This window comes from Aspergillus terreus, genomic scaffold, assembly GCF_000149615.1.
Source record: "Aspergillus terreus NIH2624 scaffold_15 genomic scaffold, whole genome shotgun sequence".
NCBI lineage: Eukaryota > Fungi > Ascomycota > Eurotiomycetes > Eurotiales > Aspergillaceae > Aspergillus > Aspergillus terreus.
In genome coordinates, this window is record NT_165938.1 from 550,271 (window position 1) to 562,784 (window position 12,514).

A 12,514-nucleotide genomic window follows, 5' to 3' on the forward strand; every position below is an offset into this window, starting at 1 on the left:
GCAAGCGCCAGGCTTAACGCAAAATCGTCAAGGATCAACCAATATTCAACAACACAAGCCCAAGTTTCATCGACGATCCCGCCGTCCAACAGTAAACCTCCGCTTCAGCTTCAAAGCCTTCATGGGCCCCCGCTTGTTTTCGACGCCTGGCTCGTCGGGGAGGTCCATGCGAAATCTCCGTACGCTGCCCTCGTAGTTCCCCTTGCCGTCTTTCCCTTCTTCAAAGAACGGCATCCGACTGTCGCCGAACTGACACCACTGGGGGGCGACCCGTCGCCAGAGCCCGCGGACCCCGCTGCTGGCACGGTCGATCTTCTCATACTCACGTCGCCGGGTGGATGGAGAGGTCCAGTCAATGACGGTTGCGGAGGTCTGAATGGGAGAGATGCAGTGTTCTTCGTAGGTAGTTGTTGGGACGGAGTTCGTCCTTAGTGGAGGGACCCGCCCACCACGGCTCGAAACAGAGGCGCGGGTAGGAAGTATGGGAGAGACGGGGGCGGAGCCAATCTCGGAAGACGCTCGAATGGTCCGTGGTGGACTCTGAGGTGCCGACGACGAAGGGGAGGGTTTGTGTTGGGTCGATACAGCGAGTCCGTGGTCTTGGAATAGTCGGCAAGACTCGCGATGCAGAGCGAGGAGATCCTCCCGTCGGATTTCTGGATCCTGCGCGGACATGGAAGGAGTGAGGGATGCATTCGTAGCCACACGACGATGCGAATGTAAAGAGCTGCGACGACTAGTCACCGCTGAGCGTTGAGTGCTCCGAGATGCGGACCGGCCATGGTCCCCAGCCGGTTTGCCGGACGGCGATGGTGGAGACACGGTTCGTTTTCGCTTGGGAGTGCGACGACTGCTTGGACCTGATGATGGTGGCGTCTCATGTCCCGGGTGGTTGGTGGGGAGGTTTGAGCCGAATTCCATGGAGGGCTTGATGGGACGGCCCTTCGGGGGCGTTGAGTCGGCATCCACGGTAATCTCGGCGATGTTGACAGTGGTTTTCAGGTTGGACATGGCTTGCAGGTCAGGAGAACCGTGTTGGAAGGAAAGGTCGGGAGACGTTGAATGCACCAGATAGGGCTGGCCATGTTTGGCGGTTGCTGGGGGCGTGGCGAGAGAAGTAGAGTGGAGTGGGCGGCTAGTGGTGTTATAAGAAACGGTGGTGTTGGCGCCGGGGTCCAGATGGCGAGAACATGTGAATGAGACGGTCATTGTTTGCCGATGGTCGAGTGAGCGACGAGAAGACGAAAATGAGTGTCCAGGCGACTTCACATGTCCGGGTGCCAAATGGCACCAGTCAGGCGTAGGCAGCGACGAAGGGATCAACCGACCATCCAACCCAAGAGGACAAGGGGGAGAAGGATTCCGAAGAGATGGATTCCGAGGTAGAAGAAGAGAGTAGAAAAGGAAAGGGGGCCGTGTTCTTGCAGGGCGAAGCAATAGACAATACTAATGATCAATGGAAGTATAGAGGAGCACGAAGGATAAGATTAGGGCTGGAATCTGTATGGTCGATGGATCCGCCATTCGGTCCTTTGACTGGTTCTTTAAGGGAGAGGAACCATCATGAAGACCAGCCCATGTGATGGGATCAAGCACGGAACCAAGAACCAAGGCTCATGGTGAAAGTGAAAGTGAACGGAAGAGGGAGAAAACGAGGGCCAAGAGGAAACAAGGAGGGGGAAGAGGGTCAGGTGGGCAACGCAGAGTGCGGTCAGTTCGCCATGATATATGTACTGTAGACACCACCAGGCAAAAACGAGAATTCTGCTGGTTCTTAAATCCTGATCATAATACGGCGTACTAGTAATAATTGGAGTCGATTTAGTTAGTGGCATTCTCACCGACTGGACCCTTTGCGTCAGTAGTAGGTCCACGTCGGCGGTTAGTTCTACAAGTAGAAAAAAAAAAAACTGTCACTCCAAGACACTAAGAAGAATGTGGTATGGCCCCAGGAGAAACCCCATTCTCATCCACTCTCAGAGTCCACAGGTGTTTTCGTGGAGCCGTGGAGGAACCGACTGGTGCTCTGTAAGACATTAGAATGACTCTCAAAGGTCTTTTTTGGACGATATCTGACTTCTCCCCTGCATCGTCCGGATCCGCGTCCCTGCATGCTGACTCTGTTTCAGGCATCCATGAGAACTGCTCGTCGGGAGAAACCGTGCAGTGGCGCAAGGCCCGAGTCCAGACTGAAGATCGTCTGCCTCCCCCACCATGCGTGCCCCGCGCCGCCGGTTTTATTTGTCTGTCCGCTTCACCGCCAGTCCAGGTGGGGCGGGAGCGGTATGGGCCGATCTCCCCATCCAGAGTAGACTAGTGGACCTATCAGACATGGTGGATATTGATATTGATGTTTGATACCTTCTGTATGGGGTGCAGGTTCAGGTAGGATCAAGCACTGTGTCTGAGACAGATCAAGCCGTTTCACTTCTACATACACACTCACTCATAGAACCAGATCAAGCTAGCTCCCTCCTGCAGCAAGTAATCCCCACCTGTACCTACCCCGTACACTCCATGCCTAAGATCCTCCAGACGTCAATATGCACATCTTTGACTTCAATATACAGCATTTCTTGAGCCAGACCTTCAGTATCTGCCACGCTTCGTACTCCGTAGTGACATACCATGACTTAGAATCTAGGAGTCTCACGTGGACAAAGCAGGCGTTCCCGATCAGTCGGTATACAAGTCTCTGAAGCATCATGGTACAGACGTCATTGGACGACATACGCTACCTAGATCCAGGTACTCTGCGCATGAAATACGGCTTATAAGCCTCAATTCATGCACTGCATGTCTCCTACTATCAATACTGCAAGCAACAACAGGATCATACACAAGGACGTCTGAGAATTATGCGAGTCAATTTCTTCCTATAGTATCACTGTCTATATAGAACATGTCATGCCCTGTGTCGGCGGCACTCTTGCATCAACATCAGTTTTATTAAAAGAAGACTAGAACAATTGCATAACGAGGCAAGGAATAATGGTCAGTATGACATAGCTCCACCTATGTAGAAAGGTCTTTTGTTCCATCTGACGATCCAACGACGAAGTGTTGCTTCATGGTGAGGCGCAGTCATCGAAGCCGTTATTCCGCTGGACGCACCTTCCGACGTCAGTGACGGTGAATTGCCATCATCAACCAGCCTCAGGCCCCAAGTCCCCTGTATAAATACCTCGTCTCCTCCCAAACCCCGTCCACTTTCTTCTTCCCTCCTACACAGGACGGACACACCGTGGGCCCCCCCCATGGTGTCTCCGTCCTCCTGCCTTCTTCTAACAATCTCTTTGCTATCTACCCCCTTTACCCAATCCGTTCTTTCAATCTACTCCCTATCTTACACGTTCCCCTTCCCCTTCAACCGTTTCTGTCTTCAACTCTCGGGAAGGGTGGTGGGCAACAGAAAAAAAAAGAAGCTCGGTCTGCAAAAACAAGACGAGACCGAAGAAAAAAAAAACAGGCAAGACAGAAACATCTCTCTCTTAACAAAGACAACAGGGCATTCAACCGGCATATACTGGGCCCTTGGCTGGGTGGTTGGGACGGGCCTGGGTTATCAGACCGCGGTTTGTGTTCTGGTAACGATTCTTTCTTCTTCTTTTCTTACCTTTGGTGAGTGACCACTAACTTCGCTGCTTTGATACCTGATCATGATACTAACTGGGGGTTGGCGGCCGAGTGAGTCACAGTCTGCGGCGATGCGACGTCTTCGATCATTCTTGCGTCTTTCGCTGTTCCGTGATATCAACTATACGACTACGACGACGACATGGTTACGATGCTGGCACTGGGAGGGAGAGAGGGGAGTGGATAGCTCTGTCTGGATGAATGTACCTGTGTCTTTTGTCTGTCTGTTTTAGCTTGATCATGTATGCCCTGGAGCGCGGGCCATTCTTTGAGACAAACAAATTGCTGTCCACTTTGTTCCTGTACTCTGATGTCTCTGTGAGAAGTGGCCAACAAGAATCCAACTAAATCAATCCTTTTGAAACCATTACACCTCGTGTTCGTACACTCCTTTGCGTACTATGCACATGTCACTCAGTAGCTAAATGAAGGCTTATTTTGGCTTGTTGATTTGTTTTGGTCTTTGCTGAGGTCTGCACATCTGGAGATCGATTATCAAAAAGCTGTAATATAGAAACTAGAAATTCCCATTATCCCCAGAAACCACAAGAACAATAATCCCACCCAAGCTCGCGAGAACTAGGCTTTCGACCCCCCATCGTCCTCCCCAACCCACTCAACGACACCGAGATCTTCCCTCCCCTACCACCATCCTCCGTCTCCTAATTTCTCCTTCCCCACGCGACAGCCCAACCTACCAGCACAGCGCACATTATCCTTACACCCAAACTGATAAACAACATCACCCACGATCCCCTCATCTTCCGCCAGACACTCGAACAAGGAGCCCGAAACACCTGTGAGCCTCATCAGCTCCTCTCTCTCCACAAGAACTCGACAGCTGATTAAGGCCGCCTGCGCACTTCTATCCGATAATTGAGTCTCAACTGTCGATGATGACGTACATGTTCTATGGCACGAGCTCTTCGTTGGTCCGACGGACTCACCGACAGGATAGATTCAGCGGATAGCTTCAAGCCATTTGGGAAGACCATGACGCAATCGTTTGAGAGGTCGGGATCACAGATGAGCCCGAGGTGCAGAGAATGCCCCAGAGATCAAGGACCGAGACAGGCTATATAGCTACGAGGTTCTAGGCTTGCGGGACAATGACCCAGTCGTCATTTCAAGAGATGCTATATACCAGCCTATATAAGACAGAAGATCATATAATCAGGACATAACGTCATCCCATATTTACAATGCGTAAACAAACTCCTTGTTCTCCCAATCCGTAAGGTCCAAAAATCTATGAAAGTCAGCAGGGCACTCCACCTCGGTAAAGACGAGACGTACTCTTGGTTCTCGAGACGGACGTAATCAGGACTCGCGCGGGCCTCGGCCTTCTTCGCATTCTGTCTCTTGTACCACCACAGGATGAATAGAATGAGGAAGACACAGACGCCCCAGCAGACGATGATGGTGATCTCCGCGGGGATATAGCGCGGGGCGTCTTTAGGGCGGAAGACCTGGGGGCCTGAGAACGGGACGTGTTAGCATGAGATACCTAATTCTTGTAGTTGTCGAGGTCCTACCGATGATGTTGCCCGCGCAGTATCCGATCAGGTACAGCGCCGCCACAGTGGTCTTCTTCGTGTAGCCGGCTACGTTGGACGACACCATGGACAGCAGAGCGACGAACGGCGTGGGACTCGCTTGCGTCATGTAATAGCCGATGAGACGGCCGACGTTGTTATCCAAAGGCAAGGCCACGATGAGGACCATGCCGATGATCGACGCGATCAGTCCTCCTGTGCTGCAGAGGAGACGCTGGCTGGTGTACCGGCCGACGATTCCGTTCAACACCAGCGCGATGACTTCCACCGCGCCGCCGGGAGCGCCATAAAGCAGACTTTGCTCTGCCGTGTAGCCGAAGCTGGTGATCTTTGGGCTGTTAGATGAAGGATGAACTGGCGAAGTCGAGGTACACTTACCAGCTGGTTGAAGAAGTTGGTAATTCCACCGTTGGGAATATCCGCGATGAGCGCGTAGAAGAAGAACGCCCAGGTCATCGGGTCGACCAGCGCTTCCTTCACCTGATACAGTTTGAAGTGCTTGTTTCCGATTCCTTGCTGGTTGGCCCGCACGCGGGCCACCGCCAGAATGCGGTCTTCCTTCTTCAGCCACCGCGCGTTGAGCTGGCTGTCTGGGACGACCCAGAGGAAGACCAGACCCAGGACGACGGTCAGCAGACCGGTGATGAGGAAGACGATCTTCCAGGGCTCGATGGAGGAGCCGTGTTTGGCGGTTCCAACGGCGATACCGTACGCGACGAAGCCTCCGAGGATCTGACCCCAGCCATTAAAGCTGAACCAGATGTTGACACGGCTGCCCTGTTCCTCTTTGGTGTACCACTTTACCATGTTAGGATCTCGGTAGTCTATGTCGTTGCAGGTACTTACCTGGGAAGTCAAAAGCGCGAAGCCCGGCGTAACAGACGCTTCAAACACACCGAGGAAGAACCTATCGCTGTCAGTATGGTGTGGAGGATCGGGGTGACTGATCCTACCGAATAGCAATGGCACCGGGGTAGTTATTGACCGCGGCGAAACAGCAGAGAATGGAACCCCAGATAATGATACATGCTGCGGAGTATTTGCCGAGGGGCAGGCGCTGGAGGAGTCGGTTGGTTGGGTATTCCCAAGCCAAGTAGCCTTTTATGTTTATTAGCACATGGAGCACGAAATCAATGTTATCACATATGGGGGAGGACTCACCGAAATAGAACAGACTGCCCAGCCATTGGTACTGGTCGCCTTTGAGATTGATATCGTCTTTGATTCCCATCACGCTGGCGTATGATAACGTGGTTTCTGATGGCCATTAGATACCCGGGCAGTCGCAAGGATCCAAAAGGAACAGCATACTGTCCAGATAATTCATCCCGTAGACGAAACACATGATCGGCATCATCCTCCAGTCAATGATCCGCAAGAGTCGCTTGTTTGTCGCCTCATCCAGCTCAATTGTTTCACCTTGAAGCTCCTGAAAGGCCTTGAGGGCCTCGTCCGCATCCTGTGCGTGTTCTTGTAACTTTGGGTCGATCTTCATCGATGTGTCCTTCTCCACGTCCACCGCAGTGGGCGGGTAGACTTCTTTTTCGTCTGCCATGTCCGTAGGGGGGTGTAAGCCGGGGATGGGGCGGGAATGGGAGGAGAAGAGCAGAGGTAAGAGGGGTTGGCAACTATTTACACAGAAGGCTACCCTCTCTCCTCACGCACGGGTGCGGCACAAGGGGTTAGTTAGGTCATCGCGCTCAGAGTGGTGTTATCTCAGCTTCCTGATCGGGGTTCGCGTGCATGGAAGTGCCCCGATGATAAGCCGCTGATATCTGGGGTAGTAGAAACTAGCGTGGAGACTTTGCCGAGGAGGGACAAGCAAGCTTATCACTGAGTGCCAATATTGTGCCGTGTGGCGAGGAATGGGGGCGGCATGCTTCCGTCGCGTGAGTTTGGCCAAGGGTGAGGGGAAAGAGGAGAACAGCACTCTTAGTACTGTCCATTGGACGATGACTTTGCCGACTCCATCACCCAGTCTGTCGTCATTCGTATTGATAGTATTATTATTGGAGTGATTCAACAGGCAGAGATGGCTAGGAGATCTCTGCTCACGCTCTTATCACATCTCCAAACACCAACGCCACGGGATCGCCAGAGATGTAATCAATATAGGCTTCGGCCATTGGCCTTGGCTTGTCACTGATGCAGGGAGCCATCTTTCGGGTTCCAGATTTACCTCCGAAGGGATTGTCTCGCTACTACAGGATGTCTTGATATATGAATTCCTCTTGCCCGTTGATTGAAACTTCATCCAGCCAGTAGCTGTTATCTATCTGCTCAGTGGGTCTTATCAGCGACAAACTAGGAATCCACCACGATCTTGGCGGGTGCTTATCATCTCAATGCCATGGCATGACCGCTGATACTATCAAGTAGTACGAGTTACCTATCTATCCTATCAACACGCTTCAACGGACTTCCAACCAGCATAATTCTTCATGCTCATCATCGATGCTATACTAAATTAGTTACCGTTACCCCCGACCCGCTTCAAGTAAGCCTCCCATCCCTCCTTCTGGTACCGCTGGACAGCTTCCACCGGATCAGCCGCCGCATAGATGCCGCGACCCGCAATGATGAAGTCGGCTCCGCGGCCAATCGCCGACTCGGGAGTCTGATACTGCTGGCCGAGCTTATCCCCCTTGGACGAGAGGTTCACGCCCGTAGTAAACACCACAAAGTCCTCCTCGTCCGACGGCGCGCTCACATCCGACCTCACCTCGCCCAACGAGCGGGTCGACACGAAGCCCATGACAAAGTTCTTGTACTTGCGCGCGTAGTCCACCGACGCGGTCGTGTACTGGCCCGTCGCCAGCGATCCCTTGGAGGTCATCTCGGCAAGGATGAGCAGGCCACGCTCCGGGCCGTAGGGGAAGTCCTGCGCCGCGGCGGTCTGGGCGAGAGCCTCCACGATGCCCTCGCCGGGCAGCACGCTGCAGTTGATGATGTGCGCCCACTCGGAGATGCGCAGCGCGCCGCCATGGTACTGCTTCTGCACCGTGTTGCCGATGTCGATGAACTTGCGGTCTTCGAAGATGAGGAAGTTGTGCTTCTCCGCGAGCGCCTTCAGCCCGCGGATCGTCTCGTCGCTAAAGTCCGAGAGGATGTCGATGTGCGTCTTGATCACGGCAATGTGCGGTCCGAGGCCTGTCGTCCGCGTTTAGTATCCCGAGTCTATGGCTGCGGCGGGAGTCCTACGGTCAGCCAAATCCAGCAGCTCTTTCGTTGTCGACACGTCCGCCGAGACCGTCACGTTCGTTTTCTTCGCCTCCGCCACCTCGAACAGGCGCTTCACCAGCGGGTTCGGGTGCGTGCGGGCGCGAGTGCCGTAGGTCAATTGAGACTTGGACGACATGGTCGGCGATGGAGGGGTAATGCGGGGTGCAGCTGTGGGATGTGGCGTTAATGAGGGAGCTGGAAAGGACGGGCTTATGGGTAGACAGACCTAAATTGAGAGGATTAGAAAAAGCAAAGAAACTTAGTCGAACTCAAGCAATGGTTCGGTGCTGGCAACTTGGTCCGCAGGCTGAAGCACCTTCAATGCCCGGCAAAAAATCGATATCGATCTCGATAAGACGCGGCATCCGCCACATGCACCAGCCACATTTCGAAGGTGGGGCAGCCACACCTCGGCCGAGGCAATACAAGCGTAAACAAAAACAAAAACTCCAAGAGAGAAGTAACAAATTCCGATCATCATTATTATTCAACTACCGGGTAGCAGCGTTATCACAAATTGTCGTCGCCAGTCAAATATACATCACTTTTCAGTTCAGGAAGAAATCAAGTCCCGCCCCACGCCGAACACACTCAGTGCCCAGAGACCAGCCTGGGCAAACCAAAAGAACCCGCCCAGATATCGGCCCTTGCCCTGCGCCTTACCGGAGTAGACGTATCCGTAGAGGAAGAGCGCACGCAGCACGAGCCATCCCGATCCCAGAGCCGTCGCCAGCTGGGGGTACTTCAGACCGGCGACAAGGGTGAAGAGCATCGTCTGGGGCGCGTTCTCGAGGAAGTTGGCGTGGGCACGCTGGGCGCAGTTGAACTGTTCCGCTTTGGCCTGGGTCTGTTAGTACTAGTGACTTCCTTCTGGGTCTTGCGTGCCCTCGTGCGATGACTCAAAGATGCCATGATAGGAGAAGGATTGCTCACATTGGACTTGCATTCTTCGACGGTCGCATAGCTGTGGGGGTAAGGAACTTTGGCGGGTTTGCGGAGTCCAGTGGTGATATTTCCGTGCACGAAACTCAGCACAGGAATGGCTCCCAGTGCAACGGCAATGACATATCTAGATATTGATTAGAACTGAGCAGAACTCTGGATTCTGGGGGAGAGGTACCCGTAATTCTCAGGAAGGACGATGACAGGCATGGTGAAGCAGTCGGGTTATTCACAGTGTGATGAGGGATCAATAATAACACGGCGATGACAATTATATTGATCTCGTGATAGCGGGTGGCTTGAGAAATATATATGTAGGGGAAAGGCCTAGGCGGCTGCTGGCTGACGTCAAATTCGTGGCCGGAATCCGGGGAAAGCTCTTCCTGTCGGGCCAACCATCGATCCGATTCCGACTTGGAACGTCCACGGCCAAACCTGTCGTTCCGACTGCCTCACGACCAATTACCATGCTAGGAGTATACCTACTCTGCAGCTCATCGAACATTCCATTTCTCTCTATGCACATAGACTGGCATTTCTATTGTGATTAGAAGTTGATTTGTAAGAGAATTCTCTTACGCCCTGTTTCTCCTGTGCCTCACTTCCCCCTAGCGGGACAGGCGCGAGACATCTGCCAGTCCATGCTCCCAGTACAAAGAACGATTTACGACACTGATTGTTCTCGAGCGAAGTTGAATCTCTGGTAGGTTGTACAGTTGGCAGGGAAATGTGGTAATTGATGGATTTACGCCCTTTTGAGGTTTTAAGTACTTTGGAGAGTAGAGTAGAGGGGGCAGGTGAAGAGAAGGTAGAAGTTATAGGGCTAGAGGAAAGTGAAAGACTCGTATTTAGAGGCATAGAAGGTAGCTGCAACTGCTCTCAATTAAATTGCTCTTGATACGCGAGATATCTCTAGATATATCAAACGGACTCGGACCTTATATAATTCGTCTTATATGAAAGGATACCTCAGTTGCCCATCCTGCTCACACTGCCATATTTTGCCTGCCAGGCAAAGAAATACAGCAGTGCTCCCAGGGGCTGTCCAACAACGCAAAAGCTTACCCAAAATATGGAATTGCCAATTACCTTACCCAATGGATCTTTCATCTTTTCCAATGGGGCAGTGATGGCGATCAACGGGAGCTGGAACAGCATTCCAACAAGCGCGACGCCTATTCCGGTTAGTGGAGTCCTTGCAAGGCTTATAAAAAGAATCGTACCTATCATGTTGTGCGTGGGTATCCCCACGAGGAGCTCATGAAGGAGAGCGGAGATGGTGAATACGACAGTGCTTGCCACAAACGGGCTGTACCCCCGCCCTATCAACGGAGAATATACGTGCCGCTTCATGAACTGGTACACTGGCCGATTCCATGACCGCCAGTAAACACCGAGACTTGGGCTATTCCACCAATCGGTGTAGAATTCCCGATCGCCAAACTTCATGATCTCCGCCAAAGCATTCAAGAGTGATTGGAAAATCGCAAAGAACCCAGCCAGCCAAATGACGAGAGAGATGGTGGATAGCTTCATAACGCGCTCAAAAATGGATGCATATGCCATATCACGAATCTTGTCAATGGAGTTGCGCAAAACTGGCGCAGCGTATTGGGCCGAAAGTAGCCAAATGAACACCGACAAGCACGCAAATTCCGACAAGCGTTTGGCCACGAATGGCCATCGGATGGAAGGCGACCTGGGGTATACTGGCTGATACAACAGTGTCGGTGCAAGCCAGAAGTACGTTAGATTTCCTAACGTGATGTTTTTCGGGTACGGGAGGCTGGAATAGATCTCGGGAAGCGCCGACTCCGCCGAGGGATTAAGCATCGCCTCTCGCAGATCCCGATTGGTGAACGCATAGGACCAGTTTTTCAACGCGACAACGATCGCATGCACTTCACAGAGCGTACCAATGCCGGGATGGTGGATGTAGTAATACACAACGAAGCTCGTGACGGCGAGATTGAGAACAATGTTGAGGATGTGAAAGGACAATGCAAACCGCCAGATGTGTCGAAAAGCACGTGCTTCACGTTCGCCCTCCTCGGCTGATCCGTCCTTTTTCTTTCGGCCCACAGTCTGTTTGGCCCTACCCGCTGCGGCCAATTCCAGGAGGTAGGCGATGAATAGCTGGCATGGGACGAGAGCAAATAACATTGAGCCCAGGACAACGTCCTGCTTTCGATAATCGTGGCATCTGATGCAGATCAAGACCCCATACTATTATGACACATTAGCTCTGTACGTAGATATGGCGTTTCGCACAGTAGCACACCTTCACGTAATTCTCGATAACCAATCGAAGATTCATAGCAACTAGTCGCGACCCGTATGAGTTCTCCGTCGGGTTCACAAAACGTAGGAGAGCACTAGGGCACTCACCTAATACGATTACCATGAGGTTCCGGAATCCGAGGAAACTCGGAGAAGTATTCGATTCCCGACTGAGACTGGAATGGCGCACTTCGGAATGGTACGCTGCGACATGCCGGTATTTACTCCTTCGCCGGCCTCCGCCATTTCCCCCAGTCGGTTCGCTCGTTGGAGGTGACGATACATTATGCACACCACCGTTCGGCTCAGAGCGGGACGTCCGAGAGGCAACAGTGTGGTCGGTCGTGAGCGCCGTGCTGGTGGCGGATGCTGTGGTTTGTGTGTCCATCACCATGTTGTCTCCGAGTCGAAGGAAGAAATTGAATTGTGGCCTATGGCGGAAGATCCCGAAGCCGATAGGGAGCGCGAGAGGAGGACAGTGGATATCTCACTCGATTCAATTGCGGAGAGGGTGATTGCCTCGGGGCATGGAGGTAACAATAAGGCGAGAAGGGACTGGATCACTCATGACACGACGGTCAGAGGAGATTGTAACGGGGTTTCAGGAAGGGAGGAGAAACAGGAGCAGCATGGCGGGGTTATCAGGGAACCCGGCATGATTGATTGCGACAGAAGTTGAGCAAAGGCCTCTCGAGATGACCGGGGGGTGGTGAGGCCCGTCATCCCAACTTGGGTAAGGTGCTCGGCCATTAAGTGGGCACGCCGGCCAATAACGGGTCGCAGTCGTGTTGCTGGGCCGAAAGTCAACGTCCGACAAGCCATTCTGGATCGTCTCCGACTGCAAAGAATGCTCCCCGTGCTGAGCTCCCCTCGTCGTT

The 12,514-nt window shown here is 52.8% G+C and overlaps 4 protein-coding genes across 4 annotated transcripts; all 4 read right to left on the reverse strand.

Moving 5' to 3' along the window:
* Positions 1–66: 66 nt before the first annotated feature.
* ATEG_09673 (uncharacterized protein) lies at positions 67–1,209 on the reverse strand (the record flags this gene model as incomplete). The annotated part of the gene is made up of 1 exon (XM_001218294.1): positions 67–1,209. One exon carries the CDS (start codon positions 1,207–1,209, stop codon positions 67–69), a length of 1,143 nt encoding a protein of 380 aa, XP_001218295.1.
* Positions 1,210–4,833: 3,624 nt separating this feature from the next.
* On the reverse strand, positions 4,834–6,747 carry ATEG_09674 (allantoate permease family MFS transporter; the record flags this gene model as incomplete). The annotated part of the gene is made up of 8 exons (XM_001218295.1): positions 4,834–4,885; positions 4,933–5,113; positions 5,172–5,520; positions 5,571–5,990; positions 6,039–6,099; positions 6,146–6,290; positions 6,354–6,449; positions 6,504–6,747. The coding sequence occupies 8 exons, from the start codon at positions 6,745–6,747 to the stop codon at positions 4,834–4,836; spliced, it is 1,548 nt and encodes a 515-aa protein (XP_001218296.1).
* Positions 6,748–7,659: 912 nt separating this feature from the next.
* On the reverse strand, positions 7,660–8,550 carry pyrG (orotidine-5'-phosphate decarboxylase pyrG; the record flags this gene model as incomplete). The annotated part of the gene is made up of 2 exons (XM_001218296.1): positions 7,660–8,342; positions 8,394–8,550. 2 exons carry the CDS (start codon positions 8,548–8,550, stop codon positions 7,660–7,662), a joined length of 840 nt encoding a protein of 279 aa, XP_001218297.1.
* A 1,775-nt stretch (positions 8,551–10,325) lies between these two features.
* ATEG_09676 (putative diacylglycerol O-acyltransferase (DgaT)) lies at positions 10,326–12,030 on the reverse strand (the record flags this gene model as incomplete). The annotated part of the gene is made up of 4 exons (XM_001218297.1): positions 10,326–10,397; positions 10,446–10,531; positions 10,580–11,582; positions 11,638–12,030. 4 exons carry the CDS (start codon positions 12,028–12,030, stop codon positions 10,326–10,328), a joined length of 1,554 nt encoding a protein of 517 aa, XP_001218298.1.
* Between the last annotated feature and the right edge of the window lie 484 nt (positions 12,031–12,514).